General features: G+C 35.2%; 1 protein-coding gene across 4 annotated transcripts in view; it reads right to left on the bottom strand.

The window, feature by feature from the left end:
* ARL6IP6 (ADP ribosylation factor like GTPase 6 interacting protein 6) overlaps nucleotides 1–21,879 on the bottom strand; it is a 40,824-nt gene that overhangs the window by 5,947 nt on the left and 12,998 nt on the right. For all 4 annotated transcript variants that reach the window (XM_042994457.1, XM_007099414.3, XM_042994458.1 and 1 more), the window contains one exon: nucleotides 21,298–21,430. In XM_042994457.1, the coding sequence (XP_042850391.1) occupies nucleotides 21,298–21,430 (133 nt within the window). The remainder of the gene's footprint in view (nucleotides 1–21,297; nucleotides 21,431–21,879) is intronic.

The raw sequence follows: 21,879 nt of genomic DNA, 5'->3' as shown, positions 1-21,879 counted from the left end.
CTTGCAAATCATATACCTACTAAGGATCTACTATCTAAGATATAAATAAATTCTTAGGACTCAAAAAAAAAAAGGGCAAATACTCCAATTTTAAAAAGGGCAAAGCATTTGAATAGACAGTTCTGCAAAGAAGATATACATTGGCCAACAAGCACATGAAAGGATGCTAGACATCATTACTCACTATAGAAATGCAAATCAAAACCACAATGAGTGAATACTTCATACCCACAAAGATGGTTATAACACAAAAAAAGAAAAGAAAGAAAACAACAAGTATTGGTGAGGATGGAGAAGTCAGAAATCTGACTCATTGCTGGTACAAACATAAAATGATATAGCTACTATACAAGAGTTTGATAGTTCTTCAAAGAGTTGAGTGACTATATGATCCAGCAATTCCATTCCAGGTGTATACTCAAGAGCTGAAAACATGTTTTTACACAAAAACTTGCACCTGAAGGTTCACAGAAGCATTATTCATAAGAGCTAAAAAGTAGAAGCTAAGCAAATGTCCATCAACTGATAAACAAAATGTGGCGTATTCATACAATGGAATATAATACAGCCATAAAAAGGAAAGTACTGATACATGCTATAGCATGGATGGACTTTAAAACCAGTATGCTAAGTAAAAGAAGTCAGACATTAAAGACCACATTCTAGGACTTGTATGATTCTATTCACATGAAATGCCCAGATAGACAAATCTACAAACAAAAACTAGCCTAGGAGTTTCCAGGGTCTGGAGGAGGGGATAATAGAAGAGTAACTGATCATAAGTATGGGGTTTTCATTTTGGAGTGACGGAAATATTCTGGAATTGGAGAGTGATAATGATTGTATAAGATAGAGAATATACTAAACATCACTGAGTTATACACTTTAAAATGGTGAGTTTTATGTTACATGAATCACACTGCAATTAAAAATAAAACTTTATGGGGCGCTTGGATGGCTCAGTTGGGTAAGCATCCGACTTCTGCTCAGGTCATGATCTCGCAGTTCGTGAGTTCAAGCCCCATGTCAGTCTCTGTGCTGACAGCTCAGAGCCTGGAGCATGCTTTGGATTCTGTGTCTCCCTCTCTTTCTCTACCCGCCCCCCCCCACCCCCCCGCTCATGCTCTGTCTCTGTCTTTCAAAAATCAATAAACATTAAAAAAATTAAAAAAAATAAAACTTTATTCAAAGACATTAAAAGAGTATCTGAGTGAAGAGAAATATCTACCATAATCTAGGAATACTCAACACTGTAAAGATATCAATTACTTTGAAAAGAAACCATGAATTCAATGCAATCTCAGTAGTAGCTCAACGAAATTACTTTGGTGGGAAACTGACACTTTGATACTAAGCTCACCTGACACAGTAAAGGTGCAAAAGGAGCAAAGAAAAATTCTAAGAAATCAGAAAAGTTGTAACATAAAAACAAAGTAGTTTAAAAAAAGAAGGAAACAGAATCAGAAATAAAAAGACACTGGAAAAGACTTCAGCATCCCAAACCAGATCTGTTTGTAAGAGTAAGTATACGGGGGCTGGGGGAAGAGGTGACTAAATATATGCACGGAGATTTTACATTTTACCAATAGGCATTTTTAAGAACTTAGATGGAACAAAACTGACAATTATTTCAAGTTTCTTCTTGCTTATTCCTAATCATGGATTTTCATTTACCAGTGTAGAGAAATCAAGACTCAGTTTATTATCACTTTAAAAGAGCTGTCATTATATTTACATTTACATGGAATAAAAAGAATTGGTGATTTTAGGCAGTTTCCTTTCAGTTCTTTGGTTTTATTGTGTAATTCCCACAAGTTTTCTGAATATTAAGAAAAAAATAATAAGACTAATGTCATGTTTTTAGATTAAAAGGGGGAAATGCCTGCAATTCCAGTGTTTGTAGGTTCTCGATAGGCTCACTCTCAGTGTGAGGCTCAAGCAGTACTTGAAGTCTATGACAAATTCTTAATTTTAATTTGCCTGGATATGTAAGACAAGGCACTTACTGGTCTTGAGCAGAATAAAAATAAAAACCCTACTGGTCCAAAGCATCTATTATGTGCTGTTTCATTCAGTTTTATCATGAAGTCTACCAAGGATCCCAAAATGTTTTTTACTGTTCTAAGTCATTCATGACCTTTTATTTTCATAATCTGAAGCAATCACACACTGGTAGGCAAATAGTAATAAAACATAGGGGTGGGGGCGGGGGCCTTGAGAAGGTTGGGTAGAGTATATACAATTTTTGCTCATTAGTTCTTCTATGATTTCATGAAGAGAAAGGTAAGGAAAAGAAAAAGATCACATTTCAGAAGAATGATAAGCCTGATGAAGGGTAGCACTTTCCGGGGGCACCCAGCTGACCCAGTAGCTGGAATAGGTGACTCTTGATCTCAGGGATGTGAGTTCCAGCCCCACAATGGGTGTAGAGATTACTTAAAAATTAAAAACAATTTTTAGGAAGGCGTAGCCCTTTCCTCTATTGTGTATTTTAGAACAATAAGGCATAATAACTATGGTTTTAAAATCCTATATAATAAAGTATATTATGGGAAACTTGATCAGATATAAAATAAAAGTTTCTATCCAGAATAAGTAAAACGTCAGCATTAGTTAATATTAATACTGTCAAACCCATAAAAGTGGGTGTCAAGCAGATTTGATTTTGTCATGCCATATGGATTTCTAATTTGGACGATACTACTGAATAGGTGGAAAACACACATACACCCACACTACACACACAGTAAACAAATCCTATCGTCTCACAGTACGATATAATGGAAATGTCTAACTCTGAAAACCTTCCATTTTATTTCAGTATTCACAAGATCTCTGTAATAGGCTTAAAGAACTTTTGAAAACGACAGGACTGCTTTTTAGAGATCTGCTACAATTATTATTTCAATTATGAATGTGAAAATGAATTCAAGGTGAAATTCCTTCCAAGCTACTCATATTCTCTCCATATACCTATAACATACTATACCAGATTAATTTTCCTAAAATACCCTCTTGTTCAAAATGCTTTTGTGTCAACTGTATATAAAATATTTGAGTAGAGCAAACAATACAGTTAACAAGGTCAAGTTTTCTTAACAATGTAAATTTTGACCCAAGCTTTTAGTGTGGCAATGGACCAACAGACAAAAGAGGTACCACTGTAAAGGACAAAGGACAGAACCAGGAGAAGTGAACTCACACTTAAGATTTCCTATTTATCAGGTGAAGGGCTGGACCAGATTAACTTAAGGTCCCTTCCAGTTCTAAATTTCTATAACTATTAAAAGTAGCAGGGACAAGGTAAAAATACTTGAAAGAGATTACATAGGTTTTTTTTCTACCTATTAAAATAGGTTAGTGATCAACATTACCTGTACTTCAACTAAAACAATGATGTAGGGAGTAGAACTACATAAATATTTTAATTCCAAAGAGTCAATCAAGTAGACCCAAAATATAATGAAAATTAACAGATGACATCTCTAACATAAGAATTCAAAATAATTTTAAAATTTAAAAATAAGTAGAAAATAGAACTTATTGACAAAACCAGAATGTTTCTTAAAGGAAATGTTAGAATTACTACATGTGCTAAAAGGCAACCAACAGAATGAGAGAAGATATTTGCAAACAACATATCCGTAAAGGGTTAGCATCCAAAATCTATAAAGAACTTATCAAACTCAACATCCCAAAAACAAATAATCCAGTGAAGAAATGGGAAAAACATATGAATAGACATTTCTCCAAAGAAGACATCCAGATGGCCAACTGACACATGAAAAAATACCCAACCTCACTCATCGTCAGAGAAATACAAATCATAACCACAATGAAATACCACCTCACACCTGTGAGAATGACTAATATTAACAACTCAGGCAACAACAGATGTTGGCGAGAATGCGGAGAAAGAGGATCTCTTTTGCATTCTTGGTGGGAATGCAAGCTGGTGCAGCCACTCTGGAAAACAGTATGGAGGTTCCTCAAAAGCTAAAAATAGAACTACCATACGACCCAGCAATTGCACTACTAGGTATTTATCCAAGGGATTCAGGTGTGCTGTTTCGAAGGGGCACATGCACCCCAATGTTTATAGCAGCACTATCAACAATAGCCAAAGCATGGAAAGAGCCCAAATGTCTATCAACAGATGAATGGATAAAGATGTGGTATATATATATATATATATATATATATATATATAGACAAACACACACACACACACACACACACACACACAATGGACTATTACTCGACAACCAAAAAAGAATGAAATCTTCCATTTGCAACTACGTGGATGGAACTAGAGGGTATTATGCTAAGTGAAATTAGTCAGAGAAAGACCAAAATCATATGACTTCACTCATATGAGGACACAGAACAGATGAACACAAGGGAAAGGAAGAAAAAATAATATAAAAATAGGGAGGGGGACAAAATATAAGACTCTTAAATATGGAGAACAAATAGAAGGTTACTGGAGGGGTTGTGGGAGTGGGGATGGGCTAAATGGGTAAAGGGCATTAAAGAATCTACTCCTGAAATCACTGTTGCACTATATGCTAACTAACTTGGATGTAAATTAAAAAAAAAAAAGAATTACTAAATGTGTATTTTATTATGTTGGGATAAAGTTCTACTGCAACAAATTTCTAAAATCAAAATGGAAATGAGAAATATTATTCAGTAACAAAAGATATTAGAAAAATATGGTTATAAAGGTAAATTTATTATAACGGAACTATTTCCATATCCTAAAAGATTAACTATAAAAAAGATACTATTTGGTTCTGGTTCTAAAGAATTCCTCTCCAATAATAAAGAATCCTGCAACAACGTACTTACTTGGTTCCTGTTAGTGTTTAAGCATTGGAGCTCTGTACTTAGATGCATTTGAATGCCAGCTGGGTCATTTAGAAGGGGTATGAAGGTAGAAAAATTGACCTACCACTCAATTCTCCAAAACGGAAACAAAAATAGAATCTTCCCTTATACAGCTAAGAATCAGTTGTCTGGCACATAGCAAATAATCAATAAATGTTAGCCACTATAGACTAGAGAAAAGAAAGCTAGCTGCAGATGAGATTTAAAAAAATTCTTTACATTCCATTTCATTCTCTCTTCTTTTAAGCAAAACACCTACAACTAGACCCATCCCAAAGCCAAAACAAAGAAACAAAAAATAAGATTATACAAACAGACCCAGGAGGTAGATAAGAAAGAAACTGAAGAATTATGGGCTTGTACATGTATATGTGCATTTCTGCTTGGTATTATCCTCTTCCTACAAATTCATAATCACTTTCCTTTATAATTCACTAGAGAACTTAGACTTCCAATATTTATATCCAGATTTTGTAGTCTGGAAATGTACTTTCTAGCAGTATATTTATATTGGCGTTTAATAGTAACTTATAAAATGAATAAAGTATAGAAGAATTATATTTTAATTATTTACATTTTATAGGAATGGCATACATATAAAACTTAAGATTCAAATGAACTCAATGATTCTAGCAATTAAAGGAAACCACAAATTCAGGTACTGAATAAGCCATTGCCAAAATTTCAAATAAATTGCCTTTGTTCATTTAAGAGACCAACAGATTCAAATAGGTCTATTTTATTTTTTAATTCTTAATTTTTATTTATTTATTTTTTGAGAGAGAGAGCGAGCGAGCGAGCGAGCTGGGTAGGGGTAGAGAAAGAGGGAGACGCAGAATCTGAAGCAGGCTCCAGGCTGCAAGCTGTCAGCACAGAGCCTGACCCAGGGCTCAAACTCACGAACCGTGAGATCGTTGGACACTTGACCAACTGAGCAACCCAGGTGCTCCAAGCAGGTCTTTTTTGATTGTTTTTACTCCAGTGTTGGTTGACTCTGAACTGAATCTCTGTACTACACACCAACTACTCTCTCTTGAAGTCTTCACGCCTATATCATATCACATCCTATATCATAAATTCCAATACTTATTTTCCCTCATATATATTTCCACATTTAAGAAACACTTTTACGGGGGCGCCTGGGTGACTCAGTCGGTTAAGTATTCAACTTCAGCTCTGGTCATGAACTCACAGTTAGTGAGTTCAAACCCTGCCTCAGGCTCTGTGCTGACAGCTCAAAACTTGGAGCCTGCTTCAGATTCTGTCTCCCTCTCTCTCTGTTCCTCCCCCACTTGCACTCTTTCTCTCTCTCAAAAATAAAGATCAAAAAAAATTTTTTTAAAGACACTTTTATGACACAACTCCTCCCATATGAAACACTAACTTCATTGCTGACTGATTTTGATCTAAGCGGAAAGCTCTCTGTGCTTGCCAGAATACGAAGTTATATCAAGGGCCTACAATAAGAACCAACTGAGGGCACATGAGCGGCTCAGTCGGATAAGTGCCCAACACCTAATTTTGGCTCAGGTCATGATCTCTCAATTTGTGAGTTCAAGCTTCAGTGTCGGGTTCCATACTGACAGTGCAGAGATCGCTTGGGATTCTCTTTCTGTCTGAAAATACATAAATAAACTGAGAAAAAAAAAAAAAAAGAACCAACTGGCTATTTGTTTCTGTGTCCGACTGGCTCAGTTGGAGACAGGACGAGCTAGCTGGTACTAATCTATTCCCCTTTCACATATCTGAGCCTTTTATTTTTCATTCTATTCCTAGAAAAGAAATCTCCAATTCCCGAAGAATTTTAAGCTATGTGAGCTTTGGTTGGAGTAACTGTCAGTTCTTTATCTGGAATCAAAAGTTCTTAGCCAAACCCAAAATCTGAAAGAAACTAAGCAACCAACATTTCAATTACTTGCAAAGCATTTCCTTTTATGTTTCTTTCAGAAACACAAAGTGATACAACTTCTTTTGTACTCTTTGTCCTAAGAATTACTTATTAGAAATTGCTGGAGAATAAAACTGTGTGTATTCCAACTAACTTTACCAATGGTATTTAGGACATAAGTGTTAGAATTTCAAAAAGACCGCTTCCTTCCCTTAGCAAATGCTCTCATTAAGGAAAACAAAACATACATTCACCCCTTACTTTATACTCTAAAGTTCTTTATTTTATAATTTTCTCAATTCTCTTTTACTTCAACAAAAATTACATAATGAATTATCTGTATCAGGTGTTACATATGGGAGATAGAGAAACTAGCAAGAATCAGTACTTCCCTCAGTATTGCCCTCAAACGCCAGAGCCTAACGACAGTGTCCTCAGTGTTAAAAGTTTTACAGACATTACTCGAACAGAAAGGAACCATCAGCTTGTAGCAGGGGAGAGATTTTCAAGAAGGGTTAATGCCTGATCTAAAACTGAGTATGAGGAAATTAAGAGTTCTTTTAAAAAAAAAAAGGTTTATTTATTTTGAGAGAGAGAAAGAGTGCATGCATGAGCTGGGAGGAGAGGCAGAGGAGAGAGAGAAAATCAAGCAAGCTCTGAACTGTCAGTGTAGAGCCCAATGCACAGGGCTCGATCCCACAAACTATGAGATCATGACCTGAGCTGAAATCAAGAATCGGATGCATAACCCACAGAGCCACCCAAGCACCCCAAGGAGGTTAAGAAGTCTAAAGAAATAGCAACATGTATCGAAACAAGAGACAATGGACAGTGCAGGAGATGGTTAATGGTTTGGTATGGTTAGGTTGAAGGACCTGGAAAGTCAACTCTCTTTCAAGTGGAATTTAACAATGGCTCTACTACTTTATAAAACTACTTTAACCTACCTGAAAATCTAATTCTTCATCTTGAAAATGAGAATAACAGTTCCTCTCCTTAGTGTTTCTGTGAAGACTGAGATACTATTAATAATACTTGTTGCAGTGCCTAGCATTTATTGAGCACACACACAATAAATGCCAGCCTTTATTTTGTGCCCTTGACTGGTGGGAGTTACTAAGAGAAGGAAGAGCTGAAGGCAATGCCAGGTTTCTCACTTGAGTTACTGGCTAGATAAAATATTCACCATGATATGGAACCTAAGAAAAGAAACAGGATGGTGGGCAGTGGAAAATAATGAAGTCAATTTTAGATACACTGTAGTGAAAACACCTGCAGGACACTGAGGTAAAAATTCCCAGCAAGCAATAGGAAATACAAATAAAAACCAAAGGGGAGGTTTCCCAGGAAAAGAGGCTCAAGATGGGCCAGATAGACTAGGAAGTCTTCAGCCAATTAGTAGTAGCTGAAAAAAAAGTGATTCCACAAGCGAGTAGCAGTGATCAGAAAGCTGGAAAGAAAAATAGGAGGTAGTGGTGTCACAGAAATTAACAAAGAAAAGCATTCTGAAGAGCAGTCATAAGCCATTTCAAATAATGGATTGAAAAACGAACATTAAAGTTTATAATCAGGACTGCAGTCAATTCAAGGAGAAAAACATTTAGGATAGGGGTGACTACAAGACACCTGTGGTAGCAACTGCAGTCACTGCGGATATAGGGCTTACCTCTTCTCTAGTTTCCCAAGACGCCTAGATGTGGAGAAAACTGGACATGAGGATTTTTTTTTCTCTAACATAGGAGAAACTTGAATGTTTTAGAAATACTCTAAGAAGATTAGATACAAGAGAAAGGCTGAAGTATACGAAAAATGGACATGCAGGGGTGGACAGGGCATGAGATCTAGAGCAAAGGAAGGAAAATTAAGTTTGGGCAGGAGGAAGAACACTCCATTTGCTGAGAATGGGTGGGATAATAGTAATGTATGTAAAGTAAGTTTGTAATCATGAGAGGGGAATGAAAGAAGCAGAAAGCTCACTCATAATGAACTTTTGGTGACTTGACATGGAATCCACTGAAGAGTGTGATGTGATACAGATTTGGAATAACCACGGCAGGAGTGGGGGGTAGAAAATGGATGTATGGATGGATGGATAGATAGTGCTAGCTGAGATTCTAGTTCAGACTATGAGGGCTGTTAACTCTAGTTACTCAGATCTTAGTTTGGATGACTCAACTATGCCTCATTATCCTCTTCATATGGAACACCACAGGCCTTGGCCTATTTTAGAATGAATTTGAGGTCTTCTGCTATTTTAACATTTCACTAGCTTTGCTCCGGGCTCTCTCTCCTACTTGAGCTTTCTTTTGACCTCTAGAACTTTGCAATTTTATAGAACAGGCACTTCAAACTTTTTCCTTTACACATGACCTGGTAAAAGGAAGCTAGTTTTTCCTACAGTTCATAACAACTGAAAATACAAAATCTTATTTATTTACTTTGGGGTTCCTATTTTAAAGTTTGAATTAAAATTATTTTCCTTGCCATTAAATTATGTCTCCTACTCCATTCTTAACCCCGAAACACATTTCCCAGGCTTGGCAAGGAAGCCACTTTGGATTCACGATATAAAAGGAGAAGTGAAATAAACACAATGGGCTTTACAGTCATTTTATTTTTTTTTAATAATTTTAAATAACCTCATGGTAAACTTTCCTGCTTATTCAAATAGGTAGCCTTTAGTTGAACTTTCATTGCTACTTTAGTGTCATTATTCATTCATTAAAACTCAGATATACAGTAAGAGTTAATAAGTTTATCAATTAGGTATGAAGTAGTTCTTTGTGTTCCAAAATTGAGATGTAATTTTTAGAAATGGGTGTCATATCCTTAAGGCTATTAAACTAACCAATTAGAATGGAACTACGTGAATAGACAAGCCTACCCCACCTAATATATATATTTTTTATGTCCAAATTAAAAATCTTTTGTAAGCACTACCTAATTTCAGACCATATGATCCACAAAGCTAAAAATGGCCCCTGACAGAAAAAGTGCGCTGACTTGTCTTAAAAGTCTAGTCCATATTCAAAGTGTAGTCCACAGACCAGCAATATATAAGCAATGCCTGTGAATTTCTTAGAAACTCAGAATTTCAGATCCCACCCCAGACATAATGAATCAAAATCTCGATTTTCAGCGAGATCTTCTGGTGATTCTAAAAGCTTCAAAGTAAATACTGATGGTCTCTATCTGGAAATCTATAAATTAGCAAGGAGATTTCTAACCAGACCATCACTTCAGAAGTCTATCCCGATTACTTCCTATACCAAAAGTTCAAATTTATTGTAATTTTAAAGAAATAAGTTGAACGAATAATTATAAAACTTGTTTATGGTATCATGTTCTAAATAGACTTTATGACTTCTTTAAAATATTATATGACAGGGAACTCAAGAAATCAAGCAAAAGACTACATGGGAAGAAAAATTTCTCTTATTTCTCTCTTCCTATTATATATTTACCTTGCTAGCATAGTGGCTACACACTGGGTGTATAAGTGTGTACACATACATACATTCAAAATAACCTATTAGTATAAAAAGATGGCAAAATATTTTTGGAATGAAGCATCAAAGAATAAAATTAAAACTTTTTTTTAAAATATAATTTATTGTCAAATTGGTTTCCATAACAACACCCAAGTGCTCATCCCAACAAATTAAAACTATCTTATTAGTTAGTTTACCAGATTTTAAAGTATAGTTATATCTGGGTAGAGTGATATATTTCAAATGCATACACAAATATATACCATATACACACATATTCACATTCGTATATAGTCACAAGATTTTACTAATACAGAAATAATTATAAAAATAACATGTGCTAGGGGCGCCTGGGTGGCTCAGTTGGTTAAGTGTCCGACTTCAGCTCAGGTCACGATCTCTCACTCCGTGAGTTTGAGCCCCGCATCGAGCTCTGTGCTGCCAGTTCAGAGCCTGGAGCCTGCTTCAGATTCTGTGTCTCCCTCTCTCTCTGCCCCTCCCCCACTCACGCTGTCTCTATCAAAAAATGAATAAACGTGGGGCGCCTGGGTGGCTCAGTTGGTTAAGCGTCCGACTTCAGCTCAGGTCACGATCTCGCGGTCTGTGAGTTCAAGCCCCACGTCGGGCTCTGGGCTGATGGCTCAGAGCCTGGAGACTGCTTCTAATTCTGTGCCTCCCTCTCTCTCTGCCCCTCCCCCATTCACGCTCTGTCTCTCTCTCAAAAATAAATAAACTTAAAAAAACAAAACAAAAAAAAAGCTGCTGAGAATTCAACTCAGTTTAAAAAAAATGAATAAACGTTAAAAAAATTAAACAAAAACAATAACGTGCTGTATGATTATGGTTTTGTAAAAAAAGAAAATATTTGCATGTGTATAGATTTTTTTTTAAAATATGGAGGTAAACTAGCCTGTTAACACTAGTTATATTTCAGGGTTATTTAAAATCAAACTCTGAAAGCCTTTTACCTTCAAAATTATATAATTCTGTGTTTTATGATGAGTTTTTAAGAATTCTATAATCACAATAAAAAATCAGTAAGGAGAAATTTTAAGATACAATCACTGTCTCAATAATTTTCTAAATTACTGAAAAATACAAAATGCTTTTAAAATGTAAAGTCATTAGGGAGACCTGGGTGGCTCAGTCTGTTAAGCATCCGACTCTCGATTTCAGCTCAGGTCATGATATCATGGTTCACAATATTGAGCCCCACATCAGGCTCTGCTCTGATGCTGAGCTTTCTTGGGATTCTCTCTCTCCCTCAAAATAAATAAATAAACATTAAAAAAAATAATAAAATAAAATATAAAGTCATTAGAAACATGACTGTGTATGTACTTCAGGATTTCATGATAATTCTAAGGTAATAATTATCTGGATAAACACTTAAAAGATGTAAAAAATGAGGAAATACTTAATGTTGAACTGTAACGTATCATTCTTAAAAATACATAGGAGCTGATGGTGCACATTTTGAGCATTTGCTCCATTGCCCCATTACCCTTGTAATTAATCTAATGTTTTGCATTATAAATATCAGTTAATAAAATATCTACTATCTTAAAGGAAAAATTTGCTCATTTATCAATCTACACATTAGTAAACTATGTTATAAGAGAATTTAGAATTTCAACTTTAAGGGTTTCCTCATTTTTTTTTTTTAATTTTTAAATATTTTTTTTTCATGTTTATTTATTTTTGAGAGAGAGAGAGAGAACGTGGGGAAGGGGCAGAGACAGGGAGATACAGAATCCAAAGCAGGCTCCAGGCTCTGAGCTGTCAGGAGAGAGCCCGATGCAGGGCTTGACCACATAAACCATGAGATCATGACCTAAGCCAAAGTCAGATGCTTAACAGACTGAGCCACCCAAGTGCCCCTAGGGTTTCTTCATTTTTAAAAAGACTTTATTCTCCTTAGCATTTTAGTTTCCTAGCCATACTGCCAACTTCTATGGTCCTACTTCCACTTCTATAGCATAAGGATGGTCTGCATGAGGTCTTTAATCCCTTCTGGATCTCCATTCTGCAGTAAGTATGCTTCCATATATACAGTAAAGTCTTTTATCTAGAATTTAACAACTGGAAATTTTAGTTGAGTCCCAATCCTATGGTTTGCCAGTGCAATAATAACTAATGTAATGACCTATGAGCACTGAAAGATCCTAAAGATGAGAAAAGTTCTTTAAAATGAAATTTCATATATATACATTTTAAAATCTCTAATTGTACTACAATTCCTTGAAAATCAGTCTAAGGGAAATACAAGTATTATCTGGTTGGATGAAGTACATATTAAGCGACAGTTTATTTTACTTATATACATATATAGCAGTCTACTTGGCTGCAAATTGAATGTCAGACATTTTAACTTTATTTACCAGTGTGTTGAGGTAGAAAAAATGCCCTCAAACATCCATCTGTGCTAAGCACTATCTTGATTAAACAAAGTCCATATTCCATAAAAAGCTGGGAAAATAGTACAAAAGATAAAGAATAACGGGATTCCCAAGCTTTTAGACTTCATGAGTCAGTTTCAAAAATTTATTTGAAAAAAGGAAGTAAATGACACCATGTTTTGCCAATTTATTTTGCCAAGAACTGTGTTTGAAAACCATTACCATCTAGGGCCACCTGGGTGGCTCAGTTGGTTGAGAGTCCGACTTTGGCTCAGGTCATGATCTCACAGTTTGTGAGTTTGAGCCCCACATCAGGCTTTCTGCTGTCAGAAAAGAGCCCACTTGAGATCTTCTGTCCCCCTCACTCTCTGCCCTTCTCCCGCTCTGTACACGTGCTCTCTCTCTCAAAAATAAACATAAGGAAAAAAAAGAAAACCATTACCATCTAATATCAGCATTATTTCATGAAAGAAAGAGTACCTATATCAAAAGAATAAAAAGGGAAGAAAAGAATGGAAGGGATAAAATCTCAAAATAAATAAAAATTACCAAAAACAATATAATTGGCAGCCAGTAGCAGGCCAAGTCCACATTCAGCTTGAAGGATCTCAATTAAGAAAAGAAATACTCTGGCACCATGACTGCTTTTTCACCTAATGTATCTGTTGCTTTAATCAGTAAACTTACATTCATTGCCTATGAGGACAGATATGATTGTTTTTATCTCATTTTAGAGAGGAAGAAATTAAGGCTTAGAGACACTGACTGACTTGCTCAAAAGTTCTTCTGCCAGTAAGCCCTTTCATATACCAGGCTGCCTCTTATAATTTACAAAGACTGTTGACACATAAAAAGTTCCAAGAACAAAACTGGCAAGTATTAGGTAATTCTCATCAGTGATGTTCTATGCATATGGATACTTGCCTTTTCAGTAGCCCATACATAAAACATTGTAAATTACCATAAGCAAAACCCATAGCAAACATGTACAAAGCAAATACTCATTGCTATATTACAAGGAAACCAAGAATACTTAATATGATTTCTTATGGACTTTGTTACGTCTATTTAAGTACCCATCCAAAACAGTAATGGAATATATTTTATAAGACACGCATGACTTTAACTCTTCACCTCAAGAAGCCACAGTGCAGGACCATCAATATATTCATTAATAGTGATCATAGGGATGACTCCAAATAGTGCCTAGATAATGAAACTTAATAATATTCAAATATCAAGGCCAAGTTCTTGATCTATCTCTTTTGTCACTAGCTTTTCTCTCCTATTGCAATTAGCCATCTGACATGTTTCATTAGTCCAAGGCAATAAAGAATCTGACTCAACAAAGAAGCAAGCTCTCCAAAATCTGTATGAAAGAAGAGTAGAGTCAACTTACTGTACTCAATTAAGTGTGGTTGGAAAAGGAACTTCTAATTTAAATACTAAATCACCCACTTTTCTTTGCCTCTAAGACTTCTACTACTGCCCAAGACTCATAATCTCATTTCTATTATGATTTTTACTGTTCTATTTGTCCATATCTTAACCCTCAAGAATTAAAGCCCCCAAGGACAAGAAGAACAAGAAGTTAGAGAAAACTCTTTAATAACAGAAAAATAAATCTAGTTTTGAATAGAGAAAGAATATTATAATACAGCAATGTCAATCCTGGAGGAATATTTTACTCATTGTCTGCTTCACATCTACAACAATACATACTCATATACAAACATAATGAAAATTTAAGTATTTCAGCATCTAGTTATATCCAGGACACCATACATAGAAAATAAGTAACAGATCATGTGTTCTTTTGGTAAAACAATGACCAAAAACAGTTTATCAGAAAGCAATTCAAACAAAAACCAACTGTTCCTTTTTTTTTCTTACTTCTAATTTACTTCGCAGATTCCAAATAGCACTGTAAGTTAATATACTTTAAAAAAAAAAAAGAAGACTTTGTAGAAATAAATTAATTAAAACATTTTTTTAATGTTTATTTTTGAGAGAGAGAAGAAGACACAGAGTGTGAGCAGGGGTGGGGCAGGGAGAGAGGGAGACACAGAATCCAAAGCAGGCTCCAGGCTCTCAGCTATCAGCAGAGTCTGATGCAGGGCTCGAACCCACCAACCGTGAGATCATGACCTGAGCCGAAGTCAGATGCTTAACAGACTGAGCCACTCAGGTGCCCTCAAATAAATTAATTTTTAATTTAAATAAAAGCATGTGATTTTTCAAACTATCTTGGTATTTACCAAATATCATTTGTGACGGGAAAATGATGTAACAAGGTGGATAACTTACAGTCATCTTGACAAAAACGACTAACAGTTCCAGAAGGTAACATATAGTCCCTGGTTTGTATATTAACTATGAAATAATGCCAAATTCTATAGATGATATTTAAAGCAGCTTTAGTGAAAAGACACTACTCTTTTTGCTGGCACATTCTTAGAAATCATTACATAATACCAATAATTCAAAGTGTCCCTACTTTTTGACCATGAACCCCACATCAAATAAGCCATAATTACAACCAATTCATTCTATCCTCACAAAGACTCATCTTCACTTATAAGATTCAAGATGATATAGATTTATGAAGAACTGATACTTTCTCTAAAATCTACAATATTGTGAATGCATAAAATGTTATTTACACAATATTTCTCAACAAGAAGAAAAGTTATTTAAAAGCAGGTTCTCAACAAGAGATTCAATAATCCAGACTTTGGACTCAGCTAGCCAATTCACCAGAAATCTTACTTCATACTACCTTTGACCATCATGAGGTTAGAAATTTCCACTAATATTTGATTTCTATAACACAGTTAGCCCATCCTTAATAACTTTACACATACGTATTGATTTTTTTTCTCCTTGAAAATAAGTCTCTGTGGGTATTTCTACCACAAAATAATAATCCTATCCCTACAAAGTTTAACTTGTTGGCTTGTAAGTTACAGTCACATGCTGTTAAATTTTAATTTTTATCTGTGCATTTTTTCATGCCAACAATAAGATTTTTGTTAATTAACACTATTGACTGCAATGAAGTAACACTTTTAACTTAAGAATGTTGGCCCATTCCATGCTGACAGTGCAGGGCTTGCTTGGGATTCTCTCTCTCCCTCTTTCTCTGCCCCTCCCCTGCTTACACAAAAGGTGCTCACTCTCAAAATAAATAAATACACATTGAAAAAAAAAAAAAAAAAGAATGTTGGCCTTTCAGTGGTACCTGGGTGGTTCAGATGGTTAAACATCTGGTTCTTGGTTTTGGCTCAGGTCATGATCTTGCAGTTCATGGGTTCAAGCCACACACTGGGCTTCATGCTGATAGTGCATAGCTGGCTTGGAATTCTCTCTCCCTCTCTCTCTCTGCCCCTCCCCCACTAGCACTCAGGCTCTCTTTAAATAAATAAAGTTAAAAAAAGAATGTTGGCCCTTGACCCCTGACTTTTAACTAAATTACTGTAGTACAAATTTAATGACTTTTTTCACTATTTTTCATATTACTGTTATTAAATATTTTATTTCATAATTACAAAACCAATAAGCTTTCTACACTGTGTTGTTTGTTAAATTCATCACTTACATTGTCATTTTTCCTCTAAATTTATTTCTAGACTATATAGTAACATTTCTATCCTAGGTGGGACATTTTAATAATTAAATGTTTTATTTTTAATTTTTTTTAATGTTTATTTATTTTTGAGAGAGACAGACACACACACACACACACACGGGGCGTGACCTGGAAAGGGGCAGAGAGAAAGGGAGACATAGAATCTGATGCAGGCTCCATGCTCTGAGCTGTCATCCCAGAGCCCAATGTGAGGCTCAAACTCTCATGAACCACAAGATTATGACCTGAGCCAAAGTCTGATGCTCAACTGAGCTACCCAGGTGCCCCAACAATTAATTAAATGGTTTTTATTTTTAGCATGCTGAATAACTATAAACCTGCGGCTACATCATTGCACCACTAGATGGGGCACAGGTAATGTGAAATGTGCAGAGTAGTCTAAAGTGGAAAACACTGGTCACTAAAGAAAAAACAATGGAGAACAAAGACAGTGAGAAGTTAAGAACAGGTTTTGACTGGATTTGGCTGTATCACATGGGCAAAACTGCCACAAAGCAAAAGCTCCAATGAGTGCTTCAACTGTCAATAAGATGAAGCTGTTTCAATTAGTGAATTACCTCCTTTTGATTCATTTCATAATTCAAAGTAGGTGGGCTTAGCTAGTATGGCAAAGAACACTAAACATAGAGTCAGGAGTTAGCTATGTTACATGCAAATTATTTGACTTTGTGCAACTTGCTTAAATTCCCCAGGCCTCAATTTCTTCATCTGTTAAAAAATGAAGTGCCTGAACTAATGATAATACCTAAGGGTGGCTTAGCAGGGACTTGGTTCCCTCATAATCTTTATTATTTCCCTAGCAATCCTAGAACACGAATTCACTGTTAGGAAAATTGCAGCTTTAAGGCACATCTATCCATATCTAACTTCCTTTCCAATCAGGAGAACTCAAATAAATGCAGTATCTTTGCATGGGTAGGTCACATACCTAGATGCATTAACTCCTACAAACTGTAATTAAATTGGATAATCACATATGAAATACTGTTTACATACACACTGTCATATTTGCCTGGTTGGAAACCACTGAACAAACTGAATGAATGAATGATGAAAACTAATGTGAAGTGAACTGGAGATGTTGATTAAGTAGCATAGAACAGTAAAAATTAATTATAAAGTGGCAAGAAGTGGGGAAAGCCTATATAGATACTTCAAAGAATCTAAACTTACTGCCTCATTATTTAACATAGTAACATATTTTCAGAAGAAAATAATTTAAAAGTATAATTGTTCCAAATACACAAAGAAAATGATTGTTTTCTAATAAACAACTCTGTGTGTGTTAACATTGCAGTATACCTTTTAACTCAGCAAAGTTTGCAAAGTCAGTATAACAATCTTTCTTCAAAATATGCCTTCAAAATAAATTTTTTTTTTTAACATTTATTCATTTTTGAGAGACAGAGAGAGCGAGCATGAGTGGGGGGAGAGGCAGAGGGAGAGCAAGACACAGCATCCAAAGCAGGCTCCAGGCTCTGAGCTGTCAGCACAGAGCCTGACGCGGGGCTTGAACCCATGAACCGTGAGATCATGACCTGAGCTGAAGTTAGGCGTTCAACGGACTGAGCCACCCAGGCACCCCTCAAAATATGCCTTTTGAGCGACGCCTGGGTGGCTCAGTCAGTTAAGCATCCAATTCTTGATTTTGGCTTAGGTCATGATCTCACAGTTCATGGGATTGAGCCTCGCATCAGGCTCTGCACTCACGGCTCGGAGCCTGCTTGGGATTCTCTCTCCCCCTCTCTCTCTGAAAATACACTTAAGAAAATAAATAAAGGCATTATTTTAAAATATGCCTTTTGAAGTCTATTAAATACCTGTCTAAAAATATCCCTTGCAAAATTCTTTATCTTTTATTTCTTAAAGGTCTTGTGCTTATGTAAAAGTGAAAATTTCTAAATTATATGTACTATGGACTATGTTTGTACCCCCATCCACATTCTCTTCTCCATTTATGTTACAAACTTTAGCCCCCAATGTGATGGAATTAGGAGGCGGGGTCTCTGGGGGGCCTTTGTCTTTGAATTTTCAACTAAGGACTTGTACTTTCATATAATCACGAAAAATATTTATATTAACATCATTGCTTAAGTTATAAAAGAATACAGAGCCTGTTACAAAGATATTTGTATAAAAGTGTGATATTGAAAATTAATGAAATACATTAATCTGATTTCTAAGAAAATAGTGTCTGAAGATTTAAACTTTCTCAAAGGAGAAAAGTTGTTTCCCTGTACAAGTTCTCACTCTACTGGTGACACAGAGAATAAACTTATTCTGACATTTCTGAAGCACAGTAATTGCATTATTTTCCACAAGCACTAGAGGGCAGGGTTTTCACTATAAAACCCCGTTTCACCAATTATCATTGAATTATATGCATTTTTTGGTATGTGGTTTCTGTTAATATGCAATCCCCTATCACTAAATTTATTATATGCCTTATCTGTATCAACACATGATAACATTAAATTACATTTTCAGTCATGGTCTTGATATATTTAATAGCTGATTTAGCATATATAAAATTACCTAACATACATGTGGAAAGGAATTTAAATATACACATATGTACATACAATGTATATTTCAAAACTGTGGTTTTTAGGACTGTGTTAACAAACATACCATCTAAGTCTCTAATCTGGCACTATCTCATATTAAAATTGAATGACTAATAACACTGAAAACTGAGGTCCATTGTTACTGGTTCTAGTTTAATAAAAAAAGCAAAGATACTTTTTAAGAAACTAAATGCTCTGAGCATTCCAGGTATTTCAGAGAACACGGAAATGCTTTTGTGTAACTCCAAAAGCTTCTATCATCTATGAGGCCTGTGAATTCTTGTATGGGCAAAAGAGAATCTGTGAGGGAAAACAGTATTTCAGGAAGAGAAAACCGTAAGAGTAAAGTCATGGCATCTCAAAAGTACAGTTTATTCAGGGAATGCCAGGGTAATCTGATATATGGCTATAGAAAAGGGTGCACTGGAGAAATAGCTGAAGATAAAGTTGGAAAAGTAAGGAAGGATCATTTGAGGACAGACTGTTATGCTGTACTTGGGAGTTGGACATCATTTTGAAGGCAATGGGAAAGTCACTGAAGACTTTTAAGCAAGGGAAGAGCTGCGACAGAGATCTGTTTTTACAGAGGTAACAAAATACAGGACGAATATGAAGAGTGAAAGCTTGGAGTAGAGGAGACCAAGGAGTGAAGTGCACAGGCTAAGGCCTTAAAAAGGGCAAAAACACTGAGGGTGCAAAGACAAAGTATTCCAGTAACATTTCAAAAAACAGGAATGGCTAGACTTGGCAAAGGATAAATACAGTGAATACGGGTTTCAAGCCTTGATAACTGGATGGAGTGATGTCTTTAAGACAAGCTAGAGTGTAAGTAATTTTAAGTGCAAGGTGTTTTCTGATATCCAGGCTACAAGATCTACTAAATAGCTACAAATATAAGGCTGAAAATCCAGAGGGAAGTGTGATATAAAGAGATAAAAGGCAAAAATAAGATGTTTTTTTGGTGGCTTATAAAAGGAGTCTCATTATATTATTGACATTAGATGCATACCTCTTATTACCAAGTAATTAATGTCATCAAGCATCAAGAATATGAATTTGAACTGAACACAGTATCACACAGGAAAATAAACTTTGCAAATGAATGGTAGTCACGTAAACTATGGGATGGCATTGCACTATTAGGAACAACTTATTCAATTATTACTCATTATCCACTTTGAACACACACATACAAAATGTATTGCCAAGTATGATTTATGTTTCATGTACAGATAGGGATTTATTAAGACATTTAAGATACACAAACAAATTTCATCTGAAGTAAAGCCACAAGTTTTAAAGACAGATTTATAAGACAGAAAAATATGAGCTTACTAATAAAGAAAGCTGGTAATAACAATTACTAATAAATATCATTAGTAGGGGCAGGAAGCTTAGTCAGTTAAGCATCTGACTTCAGCTCAGGTCATGATCTTATGGTGTGTGAGTCTGAGCCCCATGCTGGGCTGTGTGCTCTCAGCACAGAGCTTGGATCCTCTGTCCCCTTCTCTCTCTGTCCCTCCCCCACTCACGTTCTCTCAGTCTCTCTCTCTAAAATAAGCATTTAATAAATAAATATCATTAGTATAAAACTTCCTATTTACAGAGTCTCTCAAATACATTTTATTTGATCTCTGCAAACTGTCCATAAAGTAAACTGGTGCGGGTAGTTATAATAGCAACAATAACAACCATAATACTCTGATAACACATGAATTTTAAACCAGAGTTTATTTTCTACTCTTCACCTTTTCCCCAACCCCTCAGTTTGTAGAATACACTAGACGTCTTAGAAACTCATATTTGGAAATTTATAGTATTTAATACCCGAGCTTTCTTGACATAAATCAACTAGATTAAAACTAGGTTAGAACTGAATTTTGTGAAAGTCTTTGAACTACAGAAAACACAGACCAAAGAAATCTAATATTGTTCCACTATGAAATGCACTTAATCTGATCTAGACATTTAAATTGGGTGCCATAAATGCTTGGTAATTATTACAGAAAACTGAAATCTGGGGAAAAGTCCAATCCAACTTAAGTTGATATAAATCTGACCATTTATAGATGCATCTAGTAAAACTCTCACTATGCTGATATAAATTTAGCTTTCATAAACTGTTTAAATGATTCTAGCCCGAGAGGACAAACATCCATCAAAATTTCTTACTTCATAGATCAACTCTTGAATTTCATTTTTTAAAAAACCACTGCATTATCTGGGTAAGGAGTTTAAAAGAGTCTCCCATTTATCTAAAGGCTGAGCCAATCTGGAAACTTTAAAGTCATTTATATTTTATAGAGACTGGGAACTCCACATGTTATCTTACAAATAAGCAGCCTCTTGCTTCTATATATTTTAGCATTTCAACAGGGTTGGAATGGGTTAAAAAAGAAGCAGGAATACTTACTTGAACCTGGCAGGTGAAAGAGGAGTAGGAGGAAACATTCCTGGTTCAAAAGAGTCAAAATAAGTCACTGTCCAAGAAAAGCTACAACAGGAGAATCCGGCAGATAGAGAGATTATAAGTAGAGTCCAGAATCCTTAATGGGAAAAGGGGAAGAAAACTTTAATTATTAACAGCAAAGCAATTTAAATTAAACCAGTATCTTCATGTTCAGAAGATCATGTGTATTTCTGAACTTCTGAATTGCGTGTAGGTGATACAAGAGATTTGAGCTTAGTACAAGCTAAACCATGTAAAGTGTAAAATACTAAAGCACAATTAGAAGTCATATCATTCAATATTTAAATTATAATTGAATAAAATATAAAATAATTAAAATGTAAATAATTTAATAGTTTGATATTTCAATTATCATTTAATATGTGGAAAAGAGTACAAATTCAACTTAATATATCTTCAGTTTTACAAAATTGGGACTACAGAAATAGTTAAAATACTTCACTGTTAAAATGTCTTGACATTTTTCATTTAGCTCTATGAATCACAGCTTGCTATCTTTTATTACCTACAATAAGTGTTTCCTTT

The sequence above is a fragment of the Panthera tigris genome, chromosome C1 (genome assembly GCF_018350195.1).
Source record: "Panthera tigris isolate Pti1 chromosome C1, P.tigris_Pti1_mat1.1, whole genome shotgun sequence".
NCBI lineage: Eukaryota > Metazoa > Chordata > Mammalia > Carnivora > Felidae > Panthera > Panthera tigris.
Note: the sequence above shows the minus strand (reverse complement) of the source record. Positions and strands in the feature narration are given on the sequence as shown.